This window comes from Caenorhabditis briggsae (assembly GCF_000004555.2).
Source record: "Caenorhabditis briggsae AF16 supercontig from assembly CB4, cb25.NA_078, whole genome shotgun sequence".
Classification (NCBI taxonomy): domain Eukaryota; kingdom Metazoa; phylum Nematoda; class Chromadorea; order Rhabditida; family Rhabditidae; genus Caenorhabditis; species Caenorhabditis briggsae.
Window position 1 is genome coordinate 1 of NW_025543208.1, and position 11,911 is coordinate 11,911.

General features: G+C 35.3%; 5 protein-coding genes across 5 annotated transcripts; 3 read left to right on the forward strand and 2 right to left on the reverse strand.

The window, feature by feature from the left end:
* Positions 1-56: 56 nt before the first annotated feature.
* Positions 57-1,061, forward strand: CBG24007 (the record flags this gene model as incomplete). The annotated part of the gene is made up of 1 exon (XM_002647988.1): positions 57-1,061. The coding sequence occupies one exon, from the start codon at positions 57-59 to the stop codon at positions 1,059-1,061; it is 1,005 nt and encodes a 334-aa protein (XP_002648034.1).
* Positions 1,062-2,128: 1,067 nt separating this feature from the next.
* CBG24008 lies at positions 2,129-10,863 on the forward strand (the record flags this gene model as incomplete). The annotated part of the gene is made up of 5 exons (XM_002647989.1): positions 2,129-2,152; positions 2,272-2,598; positions 3,469-3,624; positions 7,678-7,796; positions 10,809-10,863. 5 exons carry the CDS (start codon positions 2,129-2,131, stop codon positions 10,861-10,863), a joined length of 681 nt encoding a protein of 226 aa, XP_002648035.1.
* Positions 5,942-7,540, forward strand: CBG24009 (the record flags this gene model as incomplete). Its single annotated transcript, XM_002647990.1, has 5 exons — positions 5,942-6,094; positions 6,156-6,447; positions 6,498-6,682; positions 6,730-6,781; positions 7,353-7,540. The coding sequence occupies 5 exons, from the start codon at positions 5,942-5,944 to the stop codon at positions 7,538-7,540; spliced, it is 870 nt and encodes a 289-aa protein (XP_002648036.1).
* On the reverse strand, positions 6,829-7,830 carry CBG26677 (the record flags this gene model as incomplete). Its single annotated transcript, XM_045240861.1, has 2 exons — positions 6,829-6,882; positions 7,672-7,830. 2 exons carry the CDS (start codon positions 7,828-7,830, stop codon positions 6,829-6,831), a joined length of 213 nt encoding a protein of 70 aa, XP_045100668.1.
* Positions 10,864-10,996: 133 nt separating the features above from the next.
* On the reverse strand, positions 10,997-11,508 carry CBG26678 (the record flags this gene model as incomplete). The annotated part of the gene is made up of 3 exons (XM_045240862.1): positions 10,997-11,029; positions 11,287-11,400; positions 11,446-11,508. 3 exons carry the CDS (start codon positions 11,506-11,508, stop codon positions 10,997-10,999), a joined length of 210 nt encoding a protein of 69 aa, XP_045100669.1.
* Positions 11,509-11,911: the final 403 nt, after the last annotated feature.

Below are 11,911 nucleotides of genomic sequence, written 5' to 3' on the forward strand. Positions count from 1 at the left end.
ACATGTTTAGACGCTACTTCTTTAAAAAAAAACTTCTGAACCACCTTCTGATCGAGATGAAGTATTATAAGAAAGAAGATGACTATGATTCAAGTGAATCTGAAATCTCCACGGATGAAAGCTCTGATTACGACGGCGGTGAAGACGAGTCCGATTCCAGCGACCCGAATCATGGAGACGACGATGATGAAGACGGAGCAGATAGTACAGTTGATGATAATAATGTCTATGATGATTATGATGGTTATGACGATTATGATGGTTATGATCATTATGATGAATATGATGATGACGATATCCAAAACGAAGATGAACCAGAGTTTGAGGAAGAGCAGGAGAGAGAGCAGGAAGAAGAGCAAAACGGAGAGCAGGAGGGAGAAGGCGAGGATGAGAGACAAAAAGAGGAGCAGGATGAGGAGCAGGATGAGGAGCAGGATGAGGAGCAGGATAAGGAGCAGGATGAGGAGCAGGAAAAGAATCAGGAAGATGAGTACGAAGATGAACAGGAAGAGGAAGATCAATTGACTGAAGCACCGACCACGAAAATCTTCAGAAAAAGAAAACAGTTCGATTCTGATAGAGTTTCATTTGCTCCCAAACAACGAAATGAAAGAAACAATCGCGCCTTTACATTTTCAACAAGACAAACCACAATGGCTGCTCGTTTGAATCGAAATAGAAACGAACGTCGAAGTTCTTCTACCGCTTCTACAATGAGAACCACCACCTCTTCTAAGCCAGAAATGATTATCAAAACCAACAGACCAATTTCGTCAACTACACCAAGGCAAACGACGACCAAAACTCGAAAACCTCGGAAGAAGACACAAAGTCGAAAAGCTGATCCTACAACCACCATCACAACCACAGCAACCATGAGGACCACGACCACCATGAGAACAAGACGAACAACTTCCCATCAGTCGAGACGAACCACGACAGAACCTCGTACGAAACGGACGACGTCTGTTTTTGAAACGAGACAAACAACCATCACCACTCAGAAGACTCGGAATGATAGAAGAAGACGCGGGCGGCCCACTACCACCACTCCAAGATAGACTACCATTACTCCAAGATTCACAACCACTACTCTAAAATCCACTTTCACCGGCCGAAGGAAGTTCAAAGGACGCGGATAAGATCATCTTGTTGCAACCGATATTCTTTTTTTTTGTGTTCTGAACTATTTATCCTCTCTAATTCTTATATGCCACACCTTTTAGTCTTATACCTTCTTCTGAATAAAAATCAAAATTACAAAAAAAATTATTTTTAAAACATCAAAACTATTGAAAACATGATTGGAATAAATAAACGTTTCAATCTAACCAAATTTTCAAACAAAAACATGAAAGCTATTCAAATACCCACATCTTTCTTTAAGGACCAGAATTTTTTTTTAAGGTCCAGAATTTTTTTTAAGGACCAGAATTTTTTAAGGACCAGAATTTTTTTTAAGGACCAGAATTTTTTTTAAGGACCAGAATTTTTTTTAAGGACCAGAATTTTTTTTAAGGACCAGAATTTTTTTTTAAGGACCAGAATTTTTTAAGGACCAGAATTTTTTTTAAGGACCAGAATTTTTTTTAAGGACCAGAATTTCATACTAGAGCCGGATTTTCTAGGTTATGACCTAATTTTTGGATTTTCTAGACCATGGCCTAATTTTTTGAGATTTCTAGGCCACCACCTAATTTATGGATTTTCTAGGTTATGACCTAATTTTTCGATTTTCTAGGCCATGGCCTAATTTTTTGAGATTTCTAGGTCATGACCTAATTTTGTGAAATTTCTAGGCCACCACCTAATTTATGGATTTTCTAGGTTATCACCTAATTTTTTAAATTTTCTAGGTCATTCCTAATTTTTTGGGTTTTCTAGGTCATGTAGTTTTTAGATTTTCTAGGACATGACCTAATTTTTTTGGATTTTCTAAAGCAAAATTTAAAAAAAATTTCGAATTCAAACTTTTGGAGAATTCAGAAATTCCGAACTTCTTCCAAAAATTGAGAAATAATTTTTTTTAAAAAACCCAGGAAATTTGAAAAAAATTTCTCAAAATTAATTGTTTTCGTAGAAATTCAAATTCCAGCCGTCAAACTAGGTCTGAGTCTTGGCGGCCAAAATGTCTCAGGATTCGATTAAAAAAGTCTGAAATTCGCGTCTCCACGATTCTTCGCAATAGCTCCAGAAGAGCACAAAAAGGAAAATGACACGGTAATTTTTTTCTAGGCCAGCTAACATTTTCTAGGCCAATAAAATTTCCAGGTCAACATCCTTTCCCCATCTCTCTTCTCCCTTCACGATGAGGGATCTCCAGATGAGCAGAAGACGTCCCTAGTGAAGATTCTAGGAGATCAAAAGGGTCTGGACAAGGACTCCTTCATGGACATGCTCACAGAGCTCACCGGTGTAGCGGATACTGTAGATGAAGCCGCTCAGAAGGCGTCAAGGGAATCTGAAGGGACGCTGATGAATGTCAAGGGAGAGGAAATTAATATCAGCAGAGAGAACTTGACAAAAATTTATGGAGAGGATAACTTCCGAAAAATGAAAGTTCTAGAAAAACTACACGGGATGTACACAGAGGAACAGGTAGAAGGTCATGAATTTGTCTGTCTGTAAACCCATAATTCCAGATGTACCATTTCAACAAATCAGGATATGCTATAATGACTGATAAGCAGCGAGAAATGGTCTACGGGAAAAATGCGCCATTTGAGAATTTGAAGACTTTGTAAGCCGGGAGGCACCTGACCATGGGAAAAGCCAAAAAAGTATTGCATACGGTAAGCCGCTTTATCTTGACTCTTTTAACAGATATCGGGAAGTAACCACCTGATAAAATGTTTATCTCATTATCAGTAACAATTTATCAGTTGACAATTTTTTGATATCTCTTATGGGGAGCGAGATGATTGAGCTTAAAGGTGGGGGGACATGAAAAAAATAATGTTCTCGATATTCCGTCTAAATATGCCCCTCGAGGAGTTGAACTTGTGAGGACGAGGATTGGGGGTGCGGCGCCGCTACCGACTGAGCTACGCGGGCAAAGAGAGAGCGGCACCTCGATTGCATACATAAAGGCGAGGACGACAGATGTACGCAGAGTGACATTAAGCGTTGTACACCGTCACGGTAGAATGCCTACTCTGGCCCCAAAAATCCCCCGTAAAATCTCGTGTCCCCCCATCTTTAAAGAACATGTAGCCCCTCTCCCCCTCCTTTGGAATGTAAGCCACCGTACTTTGAGTTCAATTATCAGGCTTCTTGTGAGAGATGTCAAAAAGTGCCAAACCAATAAAATGTTTATCACATTATCAGCAACATTTTATCAGTTGACCATTTTTTGATATCTCCGACAGTAATCCAGATAAATCGAAGATAAATCGAATCGATGCAGAGAGATTGTTCCAGGTGATAAAAGAAATTGGAAAAGGAAATATCAAAATTGGGAAATACGAGAAGCGAATGAAGGATATCGTTGGGTCACCCATCCTGTTCTCAGCTATCATTGCGTCTCCAGCAACGGCTTCACAGGCACTTATCGCGTCATCGGTACTTTTTACACCACTGGTACTGTCCCCGGCAATCTATGGATCAGTTATTTTGTCGCCCTGGGTAAGTGTGGACCATTATGAAAATTCAGAGATTCAGAGAATCTTCTAAACTACTAAAATCACAAAACTTCAAAAAATCTAAAAAATTCCAAAAAGTTGTTCGAATTTTCGATTTTCAAATTTTTGGGTTTTTGAATTTATGGAACTCGTTTGAATTTATGGAACTCGTTTAAAAATTCTGAAAATTTGAAAAATCCCAACTTTTCAAATATTTGGGATTTTTCGCTTTTTGGATTGTTGGGATTTTTGAAATTAGAGAGTTATTGAATTTGGGATTTTAAGGAATTTCCTGGATTTTAGGATACTTGAATTTTTTGGATTTTTGAATTCTATTAAACTAAGATTCTGAGGTTCTGAAATTCTAGGATTCTAGGATTCTGAAAGTCTGATAATTTTAAATTCTGAAATTCTGATATTCTGATGATGGAAAAAAATCGGAAATCCCAAAAATCCAAAAATTCAAAATTTCCAGACATCCAAAAACCAAAAAAATTCCAAAAACCTCAAAAAGAGAATCTTTCGAGAATTTTAGTTTTTTAATCTTAGAAATTTTTGGTTTTTTGAATATTTTTGGACTTAATGATTTTTCGATTTACAGGATTTTTTGGATCCTGAGATTCTGGAATTCTGAATCTCAAATAATTTTCAAACTTCAAAAATCCATAGTTTTTAAATCAAAACTATTTTTTCAAACTCCGAGATTTGAAGATTTCCAAAGTTCATTCAATATCAGAATTCCGAGCTTATTCCAAATTACAAAGTTCCCTATTTCAAAACTCCGAACTCTAAATTTTTAAGTTCAGATGTTTGAAAACCCGAAAATCAGAATTTCAGAACCTCAGAAATTCAGAAATTCTCTTCAAATTGAATCTCCAAATCTCAAATTTCCAGGTGTTCGTCCCTGTGATCCTTGGCCCTCGTATCCTCTCTCCCATCATTGTGTCTCCAGCCATCTTCTCCCCCATCGTCCTCTCTCCTCTGGCTCTAGACCCCTTGGTCCTGGTCCCCGGTGTCGCCAACCCCGTCGTTCTTTCTCCATTCATTTTGACCCCATTCGTATTATCCCCTCAAGTCATGACTCCTATTATCCTGTCCCCATTTGCCCTATCTCCCTTTATTCTTACCCCAACAGCTCTTTCCCCATTAATTTTAAGCCCATTTGTATTATCACCGTCTGTCTTATCACCAAGTTTTGTTACAGCTGTTATCATGTCTCCTTATGCATTATCACCTAGTGTTTTATCACCACCAACTATGATTTCCGTGTTTGCTTCTCCTAGTATTTTGTCGTAATTTGAATATGGCCGAGGTTTTGAAATACTTTTTTTTTGTTTTAGTTTGATTATTATTATTTGATATCACACATTTCTGACACCCAGTGCAATTGTTTAGTTTTTGAACTGAATTAATAAATTTCTATTTAAAATACATATTTTTGTAGCTCGATTCAATCTTTAGGCTATTGTCAAAAACTTGCATTTTTAAAAATTTTGTCGAGAATTGTTATTTGAATCCAGAAACATGACGAAATCTTATTCACAAACTTAAACACACAATAGTTATTTTTTCAATATTCCGAAATTCCATGACAACATGTTTTCCACCCAAATATTGCTCTATAAAATAACTCTGTCGATTCAGGAAAACCCCATTTTCAGTCATGAATAGAGTAACGTGTCGACACGATTGTCGCTCGATTTTGAGTCAACATGTCGTTTTGAAGGAGTCGACAAAAATCGTGTCGACCTTCACCAAGAGCGATATCGTGTCGACAAAAGTCGACAAATGTCGAGCCGAGTCGACACGACACCGGCCTAACTATATGGTGACCTAATTTTCTCAAAACGTATCGGAATCCGGAATCCGGAATGACAATATTTTCCGGAATAAGAAAAAAAAAGAAAAAATTCACGGAATCCGGAGTCCGGAATCCGGAACGAAAAAATTCTCGGGATCCGGAATACGGATTCCGAACTCCGGACTAGAGTAACGTGTCGACAGAGACTCGTGTCGATTAAAAGAAAAAATAACTGAAAAATCGTGTCGACACGAGTCGACACAGAGTCGACATTTGTCATAAAAAACATAACAAGGGTCTGAAAACGTTAATGAAAACTTTCTTCATGTTGAAATTTTTTTAACTATCTGATCAATGTTTAAAAATCTAGTTTCAGCTGGAGACATTGCAGTTTCTAATTATTTTGAAAATTAATTAATTTTTTTTTTTTGAGAACAGGTGAATTATACTTTAAATTTTAGTTTTCAATCCAGAATCTTTCTAATTTTCGCCCATTTTTTTAAACATTCATTTTCAAACGATGAAAATTCATTTAATTTCTCTAATTGATAAGAACCAAACGAAAAGTGAAGCTTTCGAAAATTTCGGTGATAGTTTTATCAGTTCCTCTTATCATGGAGTATCTTCAGCGTTATTACTTTTGTTTTATATTAAAACGGTTTATGAGAAAAAGGCGAGTTTTGGAATTTTGAAGTTTCAAAGTTTTGAAAAAAAAAATGTTTGAAAATTTTCAGATCGAAAAGTTCAAATATTTTCTGGGATTCCATATTTTCATGTACTTCATAATCTACTCAATTATCATTTCATTTTTCAATGGATTTATTAAAATTCCAATTCTAATAATTCATCATGTATCTCTAATTTCAGCTAGATTATTTATATTTGCAGCTGATTTTATTATTTTATCCTTAAATTTCAAAAAATTAATATTGCTCACTTTTGATCTTTATGATCGAGTGAATTTGAAAAAAATTGATTTTGCTTATTTTTTGGTTTGCCTTGTCTTGAAATTTTTCAGCCCGCTTTGTAAGTGGTTTTCTGAAATTCTGAAATTTTTGAATTCTAATCTTTTCCAGATACTGTTTCAATAGAAATCTCAGATTTTACAATTGAATTCAACATTTTGGAGCCTATTCTAGTATTTTCCAACCTTATTTTAATCATTATCACAATTATAAAATGGAAAATAAATCAAAAAATAAGAATTCAGAAGACAATTTCAATTCTACTTCATTCAACGTTATCAATCGGTTGTATTATTGTGAGTTTGTCCATTTTTTGTAAAAAATTGAAAACTAAAACTTTCAGATTGCTCAGTCTATTACAATCTTCAAAATCATCGACGGATCAATTCGTTCTGGTAACCATTATTTTATCATTTTATCAAATCTATATTATCTTCCATTTTTATGGATTCTCTCTGCATTTATCAGTTATTCTGGAATTGTTCGAAAGTGGTTTCTGAAAGGAAAAACTGATAATTTTGGAGCCCGATTTCAAATGTATCAAGTGGGAATTGAGAATATTTCTGTGCATTTAGATGAATCTGTTTTATAAGAAGTTTGAAGTATTTACTGAATTTTTATAAATTTTTAATGTGTCCCAAAAGAATTTTTAAAGTAAAATTTATCTTCAGAGGCCAAAAAAAACATCGTAAAGTAAAAAGAATGATAGCTCATCAAGAATACAAGACATCTGCATTAAAGGAGGCCAGACACGAAAGTCTACTGAGTTTTCTTGGAGCGAGAGTATGTATTCTGACGGAAAATCGTGCGATTGCGACCAATGCGCGCTACTTGACGAGCATTTATTTTTTTTCAATATACACTAGATTTCTTCACTGTTTGGCAATTACTCCCGACTTTATCTAGCTATTCGGCCATTCTAGGATGTCGCCGCATGAAAACATAACAAAAAACGAAAACGCACAGATGGGAATCGAATCCGCAACGCGCGACTGATAGACAATCGCGTTCACCTCTACACCACACGGCGTCTGTCGTCTAGTGCCACTAAAACGATTATGAAACGAGGAGTCGGCGCCGCTTGGAAGAACGGTCGCGTTCTCACTTGTACAGTAACAGGGAGTTTTGGTTTGGTGTCCATTGTTATTTTCTGACTGTACTGTGTCATATATCAGAAAACTAGAATTTTGAAAATTTTCATGTCTGGCCTCCTTTAAAAACCTTTTCAATTTTAGAATTGAAAAAAAAAACAAGAAGCAGAAGAATCAAAACTTTTTCAAATTACTCCGAGGCTCTTCAAAAAATCATCAAGATTCTGCAAATTGGTATTGACATAACCGTAGAGGTCTCCATCTGGAAGCACATATGGGAGGTTCTGAGCAGATCCAAGGCTCAAAAAAGCCAAAAGAAGTAAGAAGAATAGGAATGTCGAGAAGTTGTTCATGGCTGAAAATGTGGTTTGTCCTGAATAGAGATGTGTTTTCTTTTATACTGACACTGTTTTTGAAAACATCACTTGATTACTGTAGATTGCTTCTTTCATTTTGAAAAGGAACGCGGAAGGATTGATTGAATTTTGGATATCAACTTGTTTTCGGAATTTTCGATTCTAGTTAACTTTAGAATCCAGGTGTCAAAAAACTTCCGTTTCCTCTTCCTGAATGGAACGGAATTCAATAGAACCTAAAATTCCGAAAACATGTTGATATCCAAAATTCAATTAATCCTTCCGTGTTTCTTTAAAGGAGGCCAGTCATGAACAATTTCAAAGTTCTAGTTTTTTGATATATGACACAGTACAGTCAGAAAATATGCCATCCAACCATAACTCCATTTTGCCGTACAAGCGAGAACACGAACGTTCTTCCAAGCGGCGACACACTCCTCGTTTCATAAACGTTTTAGCGGCAGTAGAAGGCAGGCGCCGCGTGGTCTAGAGGTGAGCGCGCTTGTCTATTGGTCGCGCATCGCGGGTTCGATTCCCATCTGTCCGTTTTCGTTTTTTTTTCTGTTTTCATGCGGCGACATCATGGAAGAATGTCGACAAAAAGTCTTGAATTATCGCCATACATTGAAGAAATCTAGTGTACACTAAAAAAAAAATAAATGCTCGTCAAGTAGCGCGCATTGGGTCGCAATCGCACGATTTTCCGTCACAATACATGATCTTGCTCCAAGAAAACTCCGTAGACTTTCATGTCTGGCCTCCTTTAAAGCAATCTACAGTATAAAAAGGATGTTTTCAAAAACAGTGACACAATAAAAGGGAACCTTATGCCAACAGTTAGATCATACATTTCGATTGAAAATGAAGTTTTCTATTCTTTTCTTCCTTGCTATCGTTGGATTTGGTGCTGCTCAGGTAGATCAAAAATGGGAGAAAAGTCTCTAGAAATATCAATTTTCAGCTGAGTGGTACTATTAAGGATTCATCACAAGTGATTCAAAATAGCAAGGTTGGAGTAGGGCTCAAATAGAACCATGTCAAGAAATAGCTGTTTTCAGCTAATCGACGATATTCAAGGCTTGCTGACTTTGAATGCCACCGACGGTTCAAACGAGGTAAGAAATAGTGATAAAGAAAAACAATTATGCTTAAAATGATCAAGTTTTAGATGGATGGTACCATTCTGCTGTTTGGCGCTACTATTGACGGTTTGACAGAGGTGAGAAAAAAAAACAATTACGTCTAGAAATAACAATTTTCAGCCGATTGACGACGTGTTAAATAAAGTGGACTCAGTAGTCCAGAACTTATTATCCGGTGAAATAGTTATTCGTAAGTTATTCGCAAAAGTGCCAAAGGTAGTTAATCGTCTCTGAAATTTTGATTTTCAGATAAAGCAGAGGAACCTAACGGTTTTCAATTCTATAACGAGTGGGTGTTTATTTTCTGTTACCGTCAACTAATTGAAAAAATTCGTTAATTTATCGAAGAATTTCCAGTTCGGGAGCACCGAGCAGTTGAGATTTTCCATAAAATCATTTTCATCCAATATTTTCTGTGCCAATGAATGCATTCTTATAATTGTTTTTAATTGTCAATTGAACAAAATTGCTCCCCGAGAAAATATATCAAAAGACATAATTATCACATTTATATAAGACATCGAGGTCAACAACTTTCCGAAAATCTGAAAATTTAAAAATATAATCGCAATATACCGTAAAACCTGTAATAGAAGGGCCCCCACACTGTCAAGTTTGAGCTCAATTGTCTCAGCTCCTATAAGAGATACAAAAAATATGTCAACTGATAAAATGTAAAAGATATTATGATAAACAATTTATCCGTTAACAGATTTTTATATCTTTATCAGGAACCGAGATAAATTAACTCGAATATAAAAATTAGGGGGCCCTTCTATATTACAGGTTTTACGGTAACATCTTGGACTGAAACCTCTTTGCTTAACCCAATGGGTTTATTGAATTGTACCCTATCTTTTAACTTTCTTCTCAAATATCAGGAACTAATTTTTCGTAACTTTCAATTTCCCAAAATTCCTGACCAGTCTCGTGTTTTCGTGCCTCCGAATTACTACTTCTAATCTTCGCTAATTGTTCCCGATTTCGAAGAAAAAAAACCAGTTTGAAAATGAATTTCGGTTTCGAACAAACTTCAGAAAAAGGAAATAGTAAAGAAGAGAACGAATTAAATAGGATAGAAAATGAAAAGAGATTGAGGAAAAATGGGGATGGGTTTTCTCTTATCGCTTGGTATAAAAAGGACGTACCGAAATAGTACTCAATAAGGAAAAACGACATGCAACTACATCTATTTTTCTTGATTTGCCTTGTTTTGATGATCTTGGGACTTGAAGCCAAGGTAAGGATTCTGAAATTCTGAAATTCAATAAAACCAAAAATATTTAGAAATTCAATTTTCGGAACTTTTGGATTCTTGGATTTTTTTGGGATTTTTCAATTTCTTGAATTTTTTGGATTCCAAGATTCTGGAATTCTGAGACTCTGAAATTCTGAGACTCTGAGATTCTGAAATTCTGAGACTCTGAGACTCTGAGATTCTGAGATTCTGAGATTCTGAGATTCTGAGATTCTGAGATTCTGAGATTCTGGAATTCTGAGACTCTGAAATTCTGAGACTCTGAGATTCTGAAATTCTGAGACTCTGAGACTCTGAGATTCTGAGAGATTCTGAGATTCTGAGATTCTGAGATTCTGAGATTCTGAGATTCTGAGATTCTGAGATTCTGAGATTCTGAGATTCTGAGATTCTGAGATTCTGAGATTCTGAGATTCTGAAATTCTGAAATTCTGAAACTCCAAAATTTCAGCCAAAAAATGGAATCCAACACCTGATTGAAAATCCGGACGCTTCTGAAAACGAACAGCAGACGAGATCCGAGGTAAGAAACAATTTCTGAAAATTCAGAAAAAAATTAATATTTTCATTTTCAGGGAAGCTCTGGAAAATGGAAGCAACATTAGCCGAGGAATCGCTTATTTCGAATAATTTTTGTTTATTTTCAAAATTGACTCCAAAATTATGAATTCTGTAATTTTGGAGCCAATTTTAAATTCTGATATTTCTAATGAAATAAATTCTATAAGAAAACTGTTTCGTACTTATTGTCGAAATCAGGAGTTTAGGAATATCCAAATATTGAAGTTTCAAAATTCTGAAAACATTTAAAAAAAATTTTTCTGAATTTCTGAAAATCAAAATTTTTGGAAAAAAAACATCGTCAAATTTTTCAAAATTAATACTTCATTTCCATATTAAAGCAGTCAAATACAATCCCATTTTGCTTAAAATTTTAAAAAAATCGAGAAAATTTTTATGAAACCCAAATTTGGCGTTTTTGAAGCACACTTCTTGTGGCGCCAGCGATCTGAAAATTTCTAAAAATTTTTGCACAATTCCGAAATTCCTCACCTCCTCACTATCCGCAGAATCTTGCTCATTGGAAGTGTGCTGCACCGAATTTTCAACTGAATTCAGGTCATCCGTGACGTCTTCTGGAGACTCGACAGAGTTACTGTCATTGGTCTAAAAAGGCGCGAAATTCAAAATGTCGAAAAAATATTGGGTTACCTGACAGAAAATGACACTAAAAAAAGCTAAAGAAATGAAAAAGAGGAAAAGTTGGAGTTTCATTTTTTGGGGGAAAATGAATGTTTCAATAGAGTCACATGTATTCAAACGGTTGTAAACAAAATTTCAATATATTGAAATTTATTCAAAAAACAAGTGGGCGAATACAATAGAACTACCAGAAATTTTAATATCGAAACTTTGGCTCCGGGACATTTCGAAAGTGAGACATTTCGAAAGTGAGACATTTCGAAAGTGAGACATTTCGAAAGTGTGGTAATACGGGCGAATGGGCGAATTTCAGACTACAAAAACTATTTTAGGGTTTTCAAATGTGCTTTTTCTGATAGAACACATTTTGAAATTCGAAAAAATCCAAAACTTAATTTTTTTGAAAAAATTAAATTTTGGATTTTAATGATTTTAATTTGGATTTTAAAAATTTATTTTTTTTTAAAATTTAATT